At 45.5% G+C, this 19,038-nt stretch overlaps 2 protein-coding genes across 2 annotated transcripts; one reads left to right on the top strand and one right to left on the bottom strand.

The window, feature by feature from the left end:
* Positions 1–4,459: 4,459 nt before the first annotated feature.
* zdhhc8a (zinc finger DHHC-type palmitoyltransferase 8a) lies at positions 4,460–15,913 on the bottom strand. Its single transcript, XM_053411334.1, has 11 exons — positions 15,807–15,913; positions 8,451–8,572; positions 8,166–8,323; positions 7,427–7,599; positions 7,202–7,304; positions 6,936–7,027; positions 6,710–6,833; positions 6,489–6,606; positions 6,263–6,369; positions 5,535–6,148; positions 4,460–5,471 (listed from the first exon to the last, which is right to left on the bottom strand). Exons 1-11 carry the CDS (start codon positions 15,911–15,913, stop codon positions 4,868–4,870), a joined length of 2,322 nt encoding a protein of 773 aa, XP_053267309.1. The 3' UTR covers positions 4,460–4,867.
* Positions 15,914–17,590: 1,677 nt separating this feature from the next.
* On the top strand, positions 17,591–18,685 carry LOC128424898 (rhodopsin). Its single transcript, XM_053411335.1, has one exon. The coding sequence runs from the start codon at positions 17,591–17,593 to the stop codon at positions 18,683–18,685; it is 1,095 nt and encodes a 364-aa protein (XP_053267310.1).
* Positions 18,686–19,038: the final 353 nt, after the last annotated feature.

Below are 19,038 nucleotides of genomic sequence, written 5' to 3'. Positions count from 1 at the left end.
GTAACACACAGGACGCGTTGGCAGACCCACAAAGCCACACAGACACATCCCATTATAATATTATTTGATGGGAAATGCCCACACAGTCTTTTGGTGATCAGCGGGAACATTTCTTCTCACAGCTTTCTCCTGTGGCCACACAGAGCCACAGTCAGGCCAGATTTCTGTCCCAATTAAAAAAAACGCACTGCCCACCTCCTCACTCTGGCAAGTGCAGCGGAGGCTAATTCAATTTATCGCATAGACAAAACATCTAAGAAGGGTTTTAAAGAATGGGAATCTGGTGCCTGCAGGGTTTTGGATGCTGCCTGTGGAGGCGGCCGCGCAGAGAAACACTGGAAATGCCAGAGAAGGTCAACGAATCGGCCTCGGAGCAGAAAGGTCACCTCTCATTTTCACATTCCAGCATTTAAACACATTTGAGTTAAGTGCATGGGAGTTGCTCTATTTGCATTTGGTGAACCTGAGAGTTTGCACTCAGGTTATTAAACGACAGAGCGTCACGTCGACACTGGCTGCTGCAGCCGCTCGGCGAGCCGCAGGAACAGCGGTCGGGCCGGATCACCCGCGTAGGAAGCAGCCACAACACGGCAACACATCCCTTCACTGTGATGTGATAGATAATGTTAATATAATAAAACATAACCCCCCCCCCTCTGAGGCAGAAACAAGCCGGGGCGGCTATTAATCCAACTCGTCTTTGTCAAGTGTCACTGCAGCAAGTGCTTAATCACGCCAACAGAGGAGAGAGAGAGAGAGAGAGAGAGAGAGAGAGAGAGAGAGAGAGAGAGAGAGAGAGAGAGAGAGCCCGGAGAGGAAATGAAATGCATCAGTGGCGCTGCAGCTGAAAATGACAATCAGCCAGTTCAGCGATGCCTCCGATGATCAAGCATATCAATGAGGGCGAGAGAAAGAGGCCGGGGCAGAGAGAGAGAGAGAGAGAGAGAGAGAGAGAGAGAGAGAGAGAGAGAGAGAGAGAGAGAGACCACTACTGAAGGGAGAGCAGAGCAGCAACTAATGTAGGTCAGATGTATCACAAACGATTCGGGTGATTTGGAGACTTATTAGAATAAAGTCAGCTCATGTCGAGAGGTTAACGTGAATCCATATTCCTCACATTAAGACCCACAGGCTTCTGGATGAACCTCGGTACAATGCTGCTGAGCCGGTGAGCAGAAATGACTGTTTGTTAACTTTTTATTAGGGTTCATCTGCAAAGTCACATCTAAACTAAAGAGGATCGGAACATCGCTGTCATTGAGTCATTATGAGTGAACACACACGAAGGGATTGGGGGTCAAGGTTGGTTTTGGATGATTTTGGCTTCTGTGTAATGTCATAAGTGCAATTAAAGGGTCATGTCACCCAAATCTCAAACAATGTTATTACTCGTTTTACCCTCAGTGGTGTAACGCCGATAGTTTTGGTTTTATTTGTCATTTGTTTAGGGCTGTCTACATACAATTAATGTTCCCACTGAACGAAATAAAGGATATAATCCAGAAAAGTTTTTTAAGCGGGTACTTCAATATGACATTCCTCTGTGTTTCTCTCCCTGTATCAAAGAAAATCAATTTTGTCTATGGACGCACAAATTTGTTTTGTTTTTTGACTAAATATGACTTTTCGATGATTACAGTACGTTTTTCCTCTTTAGCTAATATTTAATGTTCACAAGGCAAATTAATCGATCAGCGGTTCAAGGTGTCATATCATCAACTTGCAGCTTGGAGGACAGATGTCTCCTCTGAGATGTATTTGTCATGCGGACACATTGTTAAAAATGCATGATGTTCAGTGGTGGGGGGGGGGACATCTCAGACACCAGGATATATGCACGGAATACTTTTGATATTACTCAAAAACCTGCAATCCCTCTTTGAACAGCAGCCTTGACACTACCATCATTACTATTTTACCCCCAGTCAGAAAAACTGGGATGGAAGAGAAGGAGACTAGGGGGCAGAAAAAGAGAAAGAAAACAACAGAGAGGGAAGAGTAATGGAATATAAATCATCAGATGATCCTAATGCATGTCCTGCAATAGGAAAAGTCGACCAAACAACACTGAGATTACCTCGTTCTCCAACATTACCCCCCCCCCTCTGCTCAATAAAGTTCACTATACAGTTCTTCTCACCCACGTCTTTTTTCTCTTTCTGTTTTCAGACAGAGCAGATGTGAGAGAGCGACCGACTCAAGCCGCTGCACCGCTGAGATGGAATCATTACTCTGTGATCACAACATCGTCGGGTAAACTCAACAAACAGCATTACAGATTCTTTTACCCGCGGAAAACAGCAGGACAACGCTTTGAAGATTTATTCATTCTGGAGGAAAGTGTGAACAAATGCAGAAGCTGAGACTGAGAGACAAATATGTTTTTAAATCCATTAATGTCCAGATTAGGGGTGAAAATGGCCGAGGAGGGTGAAGTTATTTCGTGTTGACACATTTCAGTGCTCATGTGGGATTGTGAGTTTGAGGAGAAGTGTGAATCCATCATTTACTAAATAGGATTGTTTTAAATTCAAGTTCAAATGGATCAGATTCCTGTCACTACATCTTTTATGGGTTTTTGTTTTGAGTTGGGCCGTGTGTATAAACTGAAGCAGTGATGACAACTAGCATTGGCTATTATTGTTGTGGATGTGGTAATTGGTCATTGCTACATCAATTTCTCTGTAAAAAATTGATTAAAAGTCAAATGAAGAAATGTAATCTGAGGTCCATATGAAGTTTCAAAGGCTTCGTCTCCTTCCTCTGAATCACTGTCGTCTTCAGTGAAAAGATAATAATATAATCTGTGACACTTTTGACAAGAACAACAGCTCAGATGACTCCTGAACAAAGTTGTTCACATTTAGCACCGAGAAGCTGTTTGTGTTCATGCTCCACATCGTATTTCTGTTGTCAGGGCTCTGGCCTATAAGCTGGAGTGAGTGAAGGGTTCTTACGTCCTGTTGCTGTATTTACCGCGCTGGTATGAGATCCACCAGTTTTTCAGCTGCCTAGTAAATCTTAGTAAATCAGTCGTGAAAGCTGCATTTCCACCTTTTATAAGGTCAAACGCAACGATAACAACACATGAAAAGTTCTGAACCTCAGATACAAGTCTTGTCATTAATGGTAACATCCAAACAAAAGCATGAAGTGGTTCATCAAGTTTCAGACTAATGAAAGTTTCTATTGTTAGAAATATTTCTGAATGACTTATGTCCTGAGATTCCCAGCAATCCCAGCTGCCATTAGGCAAGAGTTGGGGTACTGGTCACCAGTGTAGCACAGGGACAATCAACCATTAACTCTCACATCCACGTCTATGGTCAACTTAGAGGCTCCAATCAACCGAACCCCAATCTGCATGTGTTCGGACTGTAGGAGGAAAAAGGAAAATAACCCGGATGCAACATGCAACAACTGCATCACCGTGCTAACCCAATCATATCAGACATATCATGCACCAACCACCAAGTGTATCCTTGTTGCTGTGCTCAGTTCTGCCCTATCATGCCACCCCTTATTATTAAACGGTATTTCAAACGTGGAATACATGAAGTGTTTGTAAAAAAATACAACATTTCGGAAATAGAACCCACTTCAGAGCCTCCTCTGGTCTTTTCCATCACTTGTGTACCTTGACATGGATGTCAAGGCCTCACCAGCCTCACATCACCTTCTCACACTCCTCACTAGAGGGTGCCACACACAAATCCAACATGGACACTGACACTGCAGAGAGGGTAAATCATTCCCCCCGCAAGGCTGCATTCCACTAAACTCTCCATCACAGCCACAGCCATCATTTCCTCCTTCCCAGCTGCCACTGCTCAGCAAATGTGTGCATTCATTGCATGGGACGCGTTTTTAAAGGGGGAAATGAATGAAGAGATGTTAAAACACATTCTGTCTCTATCACCATAAAGCATCTGTTTACCAGAGTCGTGAGTGGAGAAAACATTTAGTGCACGTGTGATGTCTTTTGCAGCTCGGATCAGCAGGTGCTTTCAATGCGTTTAGGCTTGTTTACACGTTATATGTCATTTACATCTCAGCGGTTGTGAGTGGATGCTTTCATTGACAGCCATTTACATCAGGAAACTAGAAGGGCACTCATCTAGTGCTCTCATCCGACGGGTCCCCTCATGAAACCACATTCTAATTCAGTAGATCTGGATTTTTAATTGGATCTGCACCAAACTACACGCACTCATACCAATCCCTAGAACATGCCTGATTGTTTTCATTGAGATCCATGAATTATGCTGGGAGAAATCAACGTAAATGTTGAAAAACACCCAATTTCCCCACAATGTTAAATCCTAAATTATAATCCCTTCTTCCCTGACCGAACCTTCCACCAGGTTTACTGAGATCCGTCCAGTAGTTTTTGCGTGATCTTGCTAAATAATTGACCGACACAGAAACACACAGAGGAAAACACAGATAAAAACCGGTATGAAAATTACAAAATAGGTTTATTCATATAAACAACTACAAAAGTCTAATAAATAAGGTTTTTGGGGGGGAGGAGACAAATTTGATAAAGCGGTATTATATTATTTCACAAAAGCGATATCAAAACACATACAAACAGATGAGGCTCATCTGTATTCTCCGCACAGCTCTTCTGCCGCTGCCGAGTTTATAGAGCTCGCTCTGTTTGTAAGAGGAGGCACAACTATCCTGAGATTCACCATGTTTCACATTTGGTCAAACTTACAAGTCTAAGTTTATCCTTCACCGTGCACTTGCTTCTCACACGCCCTCCCACACAGTAACGTCTCACTTGGCCTCTTATTTACAAAGTATTCTGGAGCTGTGAACACTGAGACTGCATAGATGATTCATTCACGCGTTTCTTTTATTATTTCAGGGCTCCCAGGGTGACCGAGTCCTTCCCCTCCGAGGAGTACGTGAGCGAGGATCGTTTCGCGGTGGCATACGAGGCGTAGGAGGAGGTGGCGGAGGAGGAGGGTAAACGGGGCAGGGTGGCGGTCGAGGAGGGGAGGCCTTGCGTCTGTCTGTCAGGGGGACAGTAGGCCGGAGAGGACGACCGGCCTTTGCTCTGCAGGCTGCTGCTGCTGCTGCTCTGCAGAGGAGAGCTGGAGGTTTTGGGGCCTCGAGTCAGAGACGACGTGGAGGAGCTGGAGAGGGGTGAGGTCCTCATGCCGTAGCCAAGAATGCCCGTGCTCATCAGGAACTCCCTGGAGCCGTAAGCGGGAGGAGTCGGCCCCCGGGAGCCTGGAGCTCGGATGTTTTCTGGTGGCAGACTCCGCCTGCTGGGGATGTCATAGACCCCCATGTCCTGGCCGTAGAGCGCCTGAGATCTGGCTTGGAGGCGCAGCATCCTGTCTCTCTCATCCATCTCTCGCCTCTCGTGGATAGACGCCATCATGCTTTTTGAGAAGCTGTCGTAGCGCGCAGCCGACTTCTGAGGTGTCATGCCCTGTGGGCCGAGGTCACGGAGGCTGTCCCGAAGACTGTGAGAGGTCAAATCTCGCATGGCCAGACCTGGAGGGGGGACGTCTCGCGATGATACTTTTTGGGAGGCAAGGTCTCTTGGCATCAGCCCTTGAAAACCAGGGGAGGGGTCTCTCTGTATGAAACCCTGGAAGGAGGGCGAGGCGTCCCGTGAGGCGAGACCCTGCAGAGAAGGTGAGGGGTCTCGGGGCTGAGGAGACTGTCTGTTGACGCCCATAAACACGGGGCTGTAGGCGTGGGGAGAGTGCCGCTGCACCACAGTCCCGTCTGCGCCCAGGGTCATGAAGTGAGCGTGGTAGCCGACTGGAGGAGCCGCTCTCTGAGCCAGGAACTGAGGGTCCGCAGGGCTGATGACATTGTCATAGGACAGGCTGCTGTTGCTGCTGCTGCTGTGGCCGGACAGCAGGCTGGAGGAGGAGATGAGGCCCAGCGGAGGGTTGGATCCCAAACCGTCAGGTAGATGGGATTTGCCCCCATGGCGGCTGCTGTGCCTGAGAGTGAGAGAGCGGGAGTTGAGCGTCAGCGAGTTGAGCTGCAGCGAGCTGGAGGCGGTGCTGGTGTGGACAGCCACGCCCCCCCTGTGGCTGATTCTAGGGCTTTCCCTGGACGCAGAGCGGAGGTCCGGACTTCTGCTGTTCTCCTGCTGCTCTGATGTCTTCATCAGCTAAACAACACAATAAGAAGCAGATAACAACGTGTGTCAGATATGAGCAGGAACCCAGGAACTGTATGTTAAGAATCCTACAATCCAACAAGGTGATATCAGACTGAGAAGCACCTGCTCTGGTGGAATTGGAGATGATCCTCTGGATATGGCCTCCAGGACTGGCCGGAGCTGTGGGATTGTGGGAATGGATACAGGAATGATGGTTTTGGTGTGGTGTCCTATATCGGCAAAAGAAGTCACATTGGGATTAATTACAGGCAAACAACACATTTCGACATTTCCAGCAATGACACAATAAAGAAGACGTTTTTAAGATAAGGCTAAGGTTCTACTGTACCGTCCATGGCGGCTAGCTGGCTCTTCAGGAGGCCGTGCTCTGGTTTCGGGGGCAGCGGTGGTGGACCTGATGCTTGGGGCTGGATGTCGGACAGCTCGACAGCTTCTTCTGAGGTTTTCTGACGGGACATAAACAACAGAGGTATCAGGAGAGATCTCATTATATCCTGGTAAAAATCAGTTTACATGAAATCTGAGACAATATAAATGATCAAGCCATACTTTATTTTGGAGACTGTGTATCCCGTTGTCCCTGACTTTCACTGGCATCTGCCTGTTGACCCCCGGCCTCAGGAACGGAGGCTGAACGTGGACGACTGTTTTCATGCGAGGCCGTGCTGTGTACCTGGTGTCAGGGGGCGGAAAGAGACAGCTGGGAGTCAGACCAGGTTCCTCATGGTTTCATATAGAGCTGAAGATTATGTAGAATAAAAAATATGGCCCTCACTTTGGAGAGATAGGACTGCAAACCATATACTCCAGGTTGTTACAGCAGCCTCGGGTGAAGGGATTTACTCCACCTTGAAACTTCCCAGTTACCTGCGGGATCATTAAGAGGTCAAATGTACCTGTTAGTTTTATTACGGCCCATGAAAATGTAATTTAGAGATATTTTCTAAAATATTAGAACAACTAAATACATAACAATAAGTATAAAGTCTAAAATATTTACTTTATTGATATAATTTACAATCTTCATAGTAAAAAACTGACTTGTTCGTTTGTGGTGCGTCCTCTGGACACCAGGTACAGGTGGAATCCGGAGAGACCCAGGACCGGGATCAGAAACAGACCTGATATACTGATCACGACCAAACTGGAGATACAGATCAGGAAGACTGCTTTGTGTTATTCACCATTGACATATGGAAGCGCACACACACACACACACACACAGGCACACAAACACACACAGGCCCACACTGTGAGTAAGGATACGTGACAGTGCAGTGCAGCTTCCATAACTCCTCCATGTGTTGCAGGACGTACATGAGGCCGAAGGTGAAGATGCAGATCATGTGAACTGTCAGCGACAACAGAAACAGGAAGAAGTAGCGGTAGTTGCGCCTCCCGATGCAGTTGTTCACCCAGGGACAGTGATGATCAAAGTCCTGGGAGGAGTTGGTGAGGGGGGGGGGAATAAAATATAAAAATAAAAAATGTAATTAACCAGAGCCGGAAATAAAACATAACTCACTCATAAATGAAACAGTTTTGCTGCACAGATTCATCGCTGGCTCGGGAACTGGTTGGAATATCCCCTGTGCTTTCTAAATACATTTCGTTTAACAGAGGTTGTCTGAGCTGATTTTCAAATTGCATTTCCACAGCGACTACAAAGGATCGGAGAGAAGGATTAACCTGATTAATGAAAACTCTCTCCCCCTCCATCACACTCTGTCCATCATTCACTGCAGAAATCCCCCTTTATTGACTGTCCCCACACTCACACGCACACACACGCACACACACACGTACACACACACACACACACTCGTCCACATTTCTCCCTGATCTTCCCTCCCATGCCTCATATTTTATCACCGTCGCCACTCGTTTCTCTCGTTTAAATCCCCCCCCATGTTTGTCTCCACCCTCCCCCTGCGTCCTGTGCGACTTAATAAAAAAACTCCTGCCACTTCCCCTCGCTTCTTCAAATCTCTCCGCACACACTCACCTCCACACAGTGGTCGCAGACGCTGCAGTGCGAGCAGCGTGGAGGTCTGTAGAAGTGGCAGGAGGCGCACCACTTCATCCGCACCTGGACGCCCCTCACGTCCACGTTCTTGTACAGCGGAGCGCGGAACTCGTCGTCCTTGTCCTCGTCCTCGTTAGCTGGGGAACAGTGTGTGGAGACGTCAGGTTCAACGTCCATAAACTGTGGGATTCTGCTCTTTGTTTGCATTTGTCATGTGTAGTTATATTTCCCTGCTGTAGGCATAATGTCACTTTGGTTACTGACCCATTGGGAGGACACCAGCATCCATGAAGGTTGCCATGGTGAAGTTGGCCAGCACAAAGAGGAAGAGGATGGCGCAGCATGGCGGCACAGCGGGGCTGACGGCGACAGCCAACCACGGGCATCTGAACACACACACACGTGCACACATTAAAGAATGAAAACATGGGAAAACTGTTTCCTGCACTTTAGATTAGATTAGATTAGATTCAACTTTATTGTCATTGCACAGTACAAGTACTTATACAACGAAATGCAGTTTAGCATCTAACCAGAAGTGCAAAAAAAGGCAGTAAAGTACAGAGTATTGTGCGTATTTAAAGTGGAATGTAAATAAATATAGTTATTGTATGATATAAGAACTATGTACAGTAAGAAATATATATGGAATAGTACAGTATTAACAGGTATTGTATGATATAAGAACTATGAGCAGTAAGAAATATATATGAATAGTACAGTATTAACAGGTATCGTATGATATAAGAAGTATGAGCAGGATAAATATATAAAAATATATAAATATGAATATACAATAGTCGGGATAATACAGTAGTAAAAAAACTTTCATCCGAAGCAGAGTTCACGAGGATTCGACGGCGTCTCTTAGACTCGCAAGTATCCATCCCTTAGAGGTTCATGTTAACACAAATCAGTGCCACAACAGAGATTTTAAGGGATAATCTACATCCCATTTATTCGGATGGGAGCGGTGAATCCCAAAAGTAATTGTTTACAGTGAGGGATAAGCATGTATTAGTGTGTGTTCACCAGTGCCCAAAACAAGGGATTATTTGACTGGTTTCTCCTGGCTGAACGTTTCTGCAGCAGCAGGAAGACACTCAGTGTATCTGTGTCCTGCCCAGTGAAGCCGAGCAGGAGACCTGAAGGACGAGTGGTTTCAGTGTTCATTAGTCTGATAAATATTTGATGGAGTCAGAAAACAGTGGAAAATGTCCTTCACATGTTCCTGAGATTGTGTTTTATGAAATTAACAATTGAAAAACCTTAAGATTTTCACAATAAAACAGACAAAATCTGCAAAGCGTCATATTCAAGAACCTTGGACCTGCAAATATTTACATTTCTTTGTTCGGAAATGACTTAAAACAATATTCAGTTATTAAAAAGATTATGTGATGATTATTACGTGCGTTTTATATTTTTAGATACTTGAATCTGTGTCTGAGTATTGTTAAAAACGATATATAACTTTTTTTAATTGGATTAATTTTCAACTTCGTTTTTATATATAGATTATATATGATCTCATTAGGTCAGTGGTCACACCTTAACTTCATATTACTGTTGTGTTATGTCAAATAAAAAGCCTTTGATAGATTGATCAATATTTATAGTTTGAATGATGCTGTATTGCACATTAACTGTATTGTGGATTTTAGTGTTTTTAAAGGATTGTGACTGGGACATTTTCCATGTTGAAGGCCGTGTCCCTTCTCTCTGGTGGGTAAATTCCTGCGAGTGTTCCTGACACCGTTTCTAAATCATCTCAGACCTTGTTTTTTGTTTCTCTAATACAAAATCACTTATTATAGCATGATTTACTGTACACATAATAAAATCATAGCTGTCCGATACACAGCATAAGCCGGGAGAATTTATCAGAATACTTTGGCCCAGAAATGTCACGTATGATTCATGTACAAAACAAAATATTAAGGTTCGAGCCAGACTATAATAATAAGTGAAATTGCCACAATGAAGTTCTCAGATTAAAGAAATGTTACATGACTGATGCAGTATCGATCTTTGCTTCCTGTCAGGATTTGAAGCAGTTCAAACTTCTGTGTCCCGTAAAACCTTAGAGAACCATGACTTATCTGCTCCAGTCCTCCGTGTGTGTGTGTGTCTGTGTGTGTGTGTGTGTGTATGTGTGTGTGTGTCTGTGATGAATTATACTCAATGGGAGTATGATTATATCTCTCCTGCGTGAGATTAGAGGGAGTGTAATCAGGTTACAGTGGCATTCAGAGAGGAAAAGATTCACTGGATTATATTAACAGTGTTTGATTGAACATCACATGTTTAACCTACATATACACTGTATGGGAATTTTCCTACGTGAACGATCAAATGTTATGTTTGCTGAGTTGTTATTATCACAGGTGGAAAATGGATAATAAAACATCACGTGTTCTGTGTGTCAGAGGCTTTAAATGCAGATTTGCAGGTTTGCTGATGTTTCACAGATGAAACATCAGCAAACCATGAAGACAAATGAAAAGTGATTAGACACAAAATTTGATGAAAACCAAATCAAGACGCCTCCGCCTCTGTTATGCACTTCATCCCACATCAGCTCCAATCTGGAAAACCCTCTGGGAGATTTTAGGCCGCGGGGGGAGGGGTGCCACCACCCCACTCCCGAGAGGCACGCCTGCTGATGCCGTGCCAGCTGCAAACCCAGTAATCCCTGGATTATGAACTCTGGATTACAGACCATCTCTGCCCCGTCTCCGCTGGCATTGTGGACTCCTCACATTGGATGCGAAAACACACAGAGCGTGCAGCCGAGGCTCGCCGTGCACTGCAACACGGCAAGCCACTGTTTTATTCTGAGATAAATCCAATCGATTCGCCGCCGGTCATCTGCAACGGCTGAACACTCCCCCTCGTAAAACACTCGACGCCTCCCTCTGCTCAGCGGGTTGAGGAGAAAATTGGAAACAGGACGAGAATCTCTCCCAACATCGTGGGCACAATGAAATTATAAGAACCTTTAAGAAGTCGTGAATGTGTGACAAAAAGATGAAGGAGCATAACGTGATCCCCCCCCCCTCTGCTTGAGGGCTCCTGTTCAGGATTTGTGTCCACGTTCTTCTCACTAGATATGGTCGTGTTTGACATGTGCTTAAACTGTCACAGCTGATCACTCGCATTCAACTCCTGGAGGTGGTCAGTTAAAAATACTCCTCTCATTATACTTAGACGTATAAGAGAACCACACAGCGGTGGAGAGAGAGAAATAGCGGGATTTTCATCAATAAGCCCAATTTGATGCAAAATTGGATGTGTGTGAGAGAGAGAGAAGAGAGAGAGAGAGACAGAGACAGAGAGAGAGAGAGAGAGAGAGAGAGAGAGGCAGAGATAAGTAGATAGACAGAGCGATAGATAGATGGAGAGATAGATAGAGAGATGGCGAGATGGCGAGATGGAGTGGTAGATAGATAGATAGATGCATGGATAGATAGATAGATTGAGAAGTAGATAGATAGATAGATGAGAGATAAATAGATGGAGTGATAGATAGAGAATTAGATAGATAGACAGATGGAGAGATAGATAGATGGATAGATGGATAGATGGATAGATGCATGTATAGATAAAATGATAGAATGACAGATAGATAGAGGATGGAGAGATAGAGAGATAGAGAGATGGATAGATGGATAGATGCATGTATAGATAAAATGATAGAATGACAGATAGATAGAGGATGGGGAGTCACCCTCACTGGTCTGAGACCATCTGGAGCGCAGGCAGAGACAGTTCATTACACTGCAGCGTGGCAGGACAAGCTTCCACCTAATGAAACAGGCCGAGCAGAGCTGTATTAAATCACACACAACAGTAAGCTGCTCTCTCTCCAATCTGCACTCTGCTGTCCCACAGTGGGTCAGTGGCACAGCAGACACAACGCACAGTCGCTCAAGCAGCAAGTTCACTACTGGCTGGAAGCCAGGGCTCCACTTTCCGTGTGAGTGTGCGTGAAATATTCTCACAGCTACATAAGTGACATCACTGTCATGTGATGTGTCCGACACAACATTAGCACTGAAAACACTGGTGGTGAGTGAACAGCCACTGGCTGAACAAGAAATCTGCACATGTGCTCAACTGTCAGCGAGCAAAAACCACAGAGGTGTGGTGAGGTAATACATTCATTTGATTTGACTTCAACTGGACATTCGGTTTCAATCCATGCAGGACAAGGGATTTAAGCTTTAAACCAGTTACTAACATTTGTGGAATATAAATTGTTTGTACATTTAAAATGCTAGTTTTGTGAATACACAGTTTGCTCAGCTCAAACTGTTTCACGTGACAGTATCTGTGCTTCAACTCCCACGATTACCTCAGGAGGTTTATGTTTTCCTCTGTTTGTTTATGATCTGCAAAAATTAGCAAACCATTTTCCAGGATGTCTTGTTCATGGGTGGGGTCTGACCAAAGGAAGGACCCATTTGATTTTGATGCAGATCTGGGTCAGGGGGCAAATTTTTCTGTCTTTAACACAACAAGATTTCTTAGAGAATAATTCATAGTTTTGGACTCCAGCTTATTTAAGGAACTGATATTTATGAGGGTGTGAAATCTGGCTGCAGATCCAAATAAGAATCTGGATCTGGTCAATTTAAATGTGGTTTCATAGAGGACTGCTGTGCCTCGGTGGAGAAATATGCTCTAAAAATTCACCAGCGCACAATTAGGATTAGAGAGCGGCATAAGAGCGCACATTTCATTTCCAGCAACTATCTCTATATTTCAATATATTTCATTCCTCTAAACACACAGTATCTTAAGTAGAGGAGCAAGATTCTCTGAGTAAAATTGAATTAGCAAGGCACAAATTCCGTTGTGGCTCGGAAGTCTGTGGTATGTGTGGGCGTCTGAGTTTAACAATGCACGAAAATCTTAAGCACCAGCCCAAACAGAAGTTCACGGTCGGGGGAACAAAAGCAGGAAGCCGGTAACTGATGAATTTTCTCAGGCAGCGGAAGACAAAAGAGCCTCCGCGGCTCTAAAGGTCATTCTCTGACTCTCCCCAACCTGCAGCAGAAACAGAAATGGAAACGTGTTCGCTCGCACTGCTAATGCCCACACTCGAGGCCCACATGCACAAATACTGATGACTGCATTACCAGATGAAAGAAGCTCAGACTTTGAATATAAAACGTGGCTGCGGGGTTTAGAATCCCGGGTTTACTTAATCTGCAGAGGAGGCCTTGTTAAAAATAAAGGATCAAAGTGTTCATGAATATAAAAAGACCAACAAAAAAAAAAACGAAGACGTGCAATTTTTTCGGAGCATTAATATTTACACAACAGCAGCAGAATGCACGTGAGTATGCAGGGGCCTAATTGGGTGGCGTCCACAAACCCCTGCGTGTTCCCAGTGATTCACAGCGAGCGGGGCGGAGGCGAGGGTGATGTTATGGCAGATGACAAGTGGTGTCCTCTTGACTCAGTGTTACCGAGGCGGGGCTGAACATGGCCGAGCGTGGCACCTGTCCATCTCTTGCCGATGCACGTGGCGGCGGTGGTGGTGGGGGGCGCTCCAGCTGCAGCTGCTGGCTTGGCAGAGCGGCAGGATATCTAACAAATTATTACTCGTATCAGAAAATGTTTTTTTATTCTCAGGCGGCCGACCAGTCACAGAGTTTCTGCCAGTTTTTCCTCTGGAAGGAAACATTTACAACTTCCTGCTTGAAGCGGATATGAATGGTCTTCTACACAAAAGGGTCGTGTGTTTGAGGAACATTCAAGACAAGTTAACCTGTGGACGTTGGAGCAAAGTATTCTACTGCTGGGAGGTTTGACAGTGAGGTTTTCAGATATACTATTTAAAGATCAATGGACAATGGTCCAGGTGCATTTAGAGCCACGAGGTCGGACATATTCCAGCAACCCCTCGTCCCGTAAGACGCAATCAGCCGCAGCGTCCTGATTTAGCTGGTTAAGCATTACGAATCCAATCAAGTCATCTCTCTTCAATCCATCGCGTCAGCAGGCCATTGATTTGATACAGAGTGTAGGAGGAGTTCATCGAGATTGGTCAACCTTCATTCGGCCTGTGGGAATTTCTCTGATTGCTAACCCCCTTTTCACCACTGCAGCAGGTAGTCAAATGGATTTTATCCTGATGCATTTTCATGTTAAGGTTAAAAAAAGCTACAAGATTGAATATATGTAGAATTAAGGATGCGATACAACTGCTTATGTTCATACATCAGATTCCCACAAGCACATCTGGACATTAGAGAAACTCTGACGGCCATTAAACGTGCTAATATAGTAACTTTAATCTGAGCTAGATATATACACTCCACACCAGCATCTAAAACGATTAGTTCAATGTGTGCTTCACTGTGAAAGTCACTCCAAGGAGGTTACGTTAAATATCCGCTGATGGTACATTTCCCATGCAGATGGGGGGGATCACATGGCATCAGCCAGAGGATCCTAATCCCATAGTCCCAATCTGGTGTCAGGTTCCAGTGCAAACGGTGCACGGATGGAGGATACGGGGAGAAACTAGGACAGATATGGCTGCCGGGGTCAAGGGTCAGCAGACTGGAATAGAGCTGATGAGGTGGGAGCCTTCAATCGGTAAGTCCATAGTGGATATCTATGGGGGGTTTTCATGAAGAAATTAGGGTGCTATAATATCTGACACTGGACGGCTTGCCCATCCACCCCCCCCCCCCCCTCTCTTTATAGATCTTAGGTAAAGGCTTTAAAATAATGTTTATAAATCAATCAAACAAACCTATATTCATCGTTTAAATTGGATTCTGAGGCATTACAAGAAGTTGTATTGACTTATTAACCCCACGAACAGGTCAGAATAAGGACACCCCCTCACCAGAACGTACCATCGCAACCTCAATTTCAATCAGATCTTGCAACTAGTTTTAAAACCCTTTTTAGAGTGTGTATTTGATTTCCTGCTAAATTTGTGACACATGTAGGTCAATGCGATGCGCTCGTACACGCCGATTATCCCGAGGACTGTGTGTGCGAGTCCTCAGGGTGCAGTGCACTGGGACCAGCCCGAGCAGGGCTCAACCAGGTCAGATGTGAGTGGTGGTGGCTCCATCAGTGGGTGAGGAGGAAGAAGAAATGGTGCCCAAAGGTTTTAAAGTGATAGTTCACCCAAAAATGAAAATTCACTCGAAACCAGGTCATTTACACAATGTTTGTAGCCTAAATCTCCGCTGTGATCCAGAACATGGCTACACTTCATCCCTCCATCCATCGACATAGTGGTGAGTAGATGAGAATTTTCAGTTTGGGGTGAACTGTCCCTTTAAGGCCGGTCTTACGTGAAACTTCTTGAAATTGATCAAAGGGAGATGAAGTAAAACTATTTATAAAATGAGAATACAACTTTGGGATATTGTTGGATTCATAGAAGATGATGCAAAAGACAAATGGAAGTCTGTAACATGCAACACATCCCAAGCACAGCCTGTATCTGCATGGAGGGAGGCTGATGGAGGGAGAGTGATGGAGGGAGAGTGATGGAGAGTCTGCATGGATCCTATGGCTGGCTGTGGATTCTACAACAAGCAACAGTGCAGCGACACCAACTTTTCCCTTTCCCCCGCCACTTACGTGAAGACGAAGAACAGGGAGCTGGAGCCGACCAGGAGGCAGGCGGCCGTGCACACCGGGATGAAGGCGCTGGGCTTCAGCGAGTCGGCGGCGGCGCCGGCGGGCATCCTGACCTCTCCTCTGCCTCCACAATCTCACCACCAGCGGCACCAGCAGCAGCAGCGGCAGCACCGGCTCATTCCAAAGAGGGCCACCGCACACACACCGGGGAAGTGTCGCCGAGAGAGAGCACCGAGAGCCGGGAGAGGAAAAACCATAGTCCTGTGGAGGAGGGAAGGATTTGAAGAGCCGAAAGAAAAGCCCGGAGCCGTGTGCGCGCGGTCCCGCAGCTCGTCCCTGTGAGTCCCGGTCGGCTGCAGCGCACAGATGCCGCCTCTGGTTTATCCCAAAGGTGGAGCCTTGACTCAGGAATGACGTGAGGCACCAGCACAGAGCTCCACTGGCTGACTGGGATCCTGCTGAGCGCCCACACAACACACGCTGTTCGTATTTACATTCAAATATATAGATTCAAAAAGGTTTGGTCCTCCACCATTATTATTGATCCACGTTAGTAAGAGGCTATTCATAATGTGCACAAATCTGATAATGGAATCTGTTTCATCTGTCTTATGAACTGTAATATTTTTTCAATCAGGCCACGTGTTTTGCACTAATTAAGTAGGAGAGGGGTTTATTTTCTATTTCTCACTGTTTCTTAAAGACTATTTGGACGAGAGCAACCCAATTTTTCACATATTCAGCTGACATCTGTTCGTCAATAACACACACAGATGATCACGTGACATGTCACTAATGCACAATATGCATGCGAGTGGTAAAAAAAAACATTTAATTGCAACAAACTTTGTCTCAATAAGCACAATGAACTCATAATGTGTCTAGTATTACTATAATATATATTTTAGTATTATTTATCAATATATATATATATATCAGTTATTGGAAGAGTTTTGTTCCTTTATACGTAAAACTACCTTGAGTCACGTGCAGATGTTACAGATGCTATTCCATCCGTCTTTAAGTGTGAGACAGGAAGAATAGAAGGATATACAGCACACTAAACTTTTAAGTATTTATTGTATAAAACTAATTGTACTGCACATGTACATTTGTGTTTATATATGGCTCCAACTGTCCCCTATTGCAACTGTGGCCGGTCTCTCCGATCCTCTTATGGTTTTATCAGTGGTTAATGAGCTAAATCATTTATTGCAGTTATATTACTGAGAACAGATTAGGTGGCAAGGTTGTGGAGAAAATCTTCTACAGCATCACAATGACATTTTCTTTTTTTTTTTTAAATGCACTTTTGCTTCATCAGGAAAACCAACGCTTTATTAGCCCACTTACCATCTTCAGGAGGTTTGCACAGCATCTGGGTCTAAATCCATTTATCAATTACTTTAAATAATCAAACTGCTGATTGGCTGGCAAATGCCAAACAAGAAAGAAGCACCAAAACTTCTGCTGACGTCAGATACGCTCCAGTTTCCACAAGACTTAGATCTGGAAGACGATCACAATGTTTGTGCTACCGAGATGTAAAATCAAATGTTGATGAATGGAGAATGAATGAAGACTCTCACTTTGGACAGCTGTTGGGGCTGTGATGAGAAGAAACCACCTCCATCTCAGTGGGATCACCTAATTGAGGCTGCACTGGAAAAGAAAATGACAAGACAATGACTGGGACCGGGGTTGGGCTTCTTCTTACCCTCCTCTATAAATGTCAGAGGATCCGAGCATCCCACATTGCGAGCTGGAGGAAAGCGGGTGATATCATGGACGCAGAAGACTTGATCGAGTCCATCATCAGAGCTTTCATGTTTCTAGCAGGGATCCTGGGAAACAACTGGCTGGCGATACGCTCCCTGCCCGGTCAGAAATCCAGCATCCGCACCAACGAGCTTCTTTTCATCAACCTGGCCGTGTCCAACCTCATCACCAACTACCTGGTGGACCTGCCCGACACCATCGCAGATTTTGCCGGCCGCTGGTTCCTCGGGGAAACCTTCTGCAGCGTGTTCCTTTTTTGTGCCGACCTCTCCCAAACCAGCAGCATCTACACGACCTTCTTCATCAGCGCCTACTGGTACCAGAAGCTGGTCGGGTCCCTGAAACGCGGAGGAGCGCCGGTGCAGCTGGACAGCCTGTGTCTGGTGGGAAGTCTGCTGGCCGGGAGCTGGACGGTGGCCATGATCTTCAGCATCCCACATTTCTTCTTTGTCGCAATCGAGGGAGCAAACGGGAGCCATGAAGACTGTGTAGAGGTCTTCCCTAGTGCACTCGCCCAGCAGACCTACGAGATCTTTTATTTGACCCTGGCTAATGCTCTCCCTGTGGCCGGGATGGTATTTGCCAGCGTCCGGATTGTCATCACTCTGCTTCAAAACCGGCGACGCATTGAGGGTCATAACTCTGACGCCGCCAAAGATGAAAAGAGGAGTACAGAAAACCGAAAGGCTGAGAGATGTGTCGGCGCCAACTCTGGACCAGGAACCTCAGAGGACCTCAGCGATTCGGCGTCAGTAAACATTTACAACGGCGTCCCTGCCGCTTCCTGTCCAAACGGAGCACCGCCTGGTCCCAGTTCCCCCAGCCCTCCTGTCAACAAGGATGTTCCCAGGCCCAACCAGCCGGCTAAGCCCGCTGCGAGCTCAGGCACTCAGGTGAGGGCAGCCAAGAGCGTGGTGGCGGTTGCCAGCGTGTTCCTGGTCTGCTGGCTGACTCATCTGCTCCTGCGCATCACCAACACCATCCACACGTCCTCGATGGTGGTGGAGGTGGCCAGCTACATCGCAGCCTCCTACACCTGCATCATCCCCTATATATTCCTGCACGGTGTGAAGAAGCTTTCCTGCTCATGTAAAAGGTAAAGGTGTACGACAGGCGTCGGCTCGATGAACGCACCATTGTGTTTCTCCTCATCTGATGATTAAAGTGTTCTCAAAACTTCTACGATTCGTCTCTGATATCCACTCAAAGTGCGAAAAGAAAACTAAACGTGTCAGAGCTTTGAAATGGGCTTTCTTCTATCATCTTCTAATCCTCAGAAAACACTGTCATCTGGGGATATTTTAGAATAGATGGTCATCTTTATCCTTTCCACAGTATTTAACTTCTCAACTATAATAATAGATTAAATAAATTCTTTGTGGAAAAGAAATGGCTTCTTCCTTGGGCCGTGTCCCACCCTTCCACAAAATTGCATTGAAATCAGTTCAGTAAT

The sequence above is a fragment of the Pleuronectes platessa genome, chromosome 19 (genome assembly GCF_947347685.1).
Source record: "Pleuronectes platessa chromosome 19, fPlePla1.1, whole genome shotgun sequence".
In the NCBI taxonomy this organism is placed as follows: domain Eukaryota; kingdom Metazoa; phylum Chordata; class Actinopteri; order Pleuronectiformes; family Pleuronectidae; genus Pleuronectes; species Pleuronectes platessa.
The sequence above is the reverse complement of the archived record's forward strand: the minus strand, read 5'-3'. Positions and strand labels throughout refer to the sequence as shown.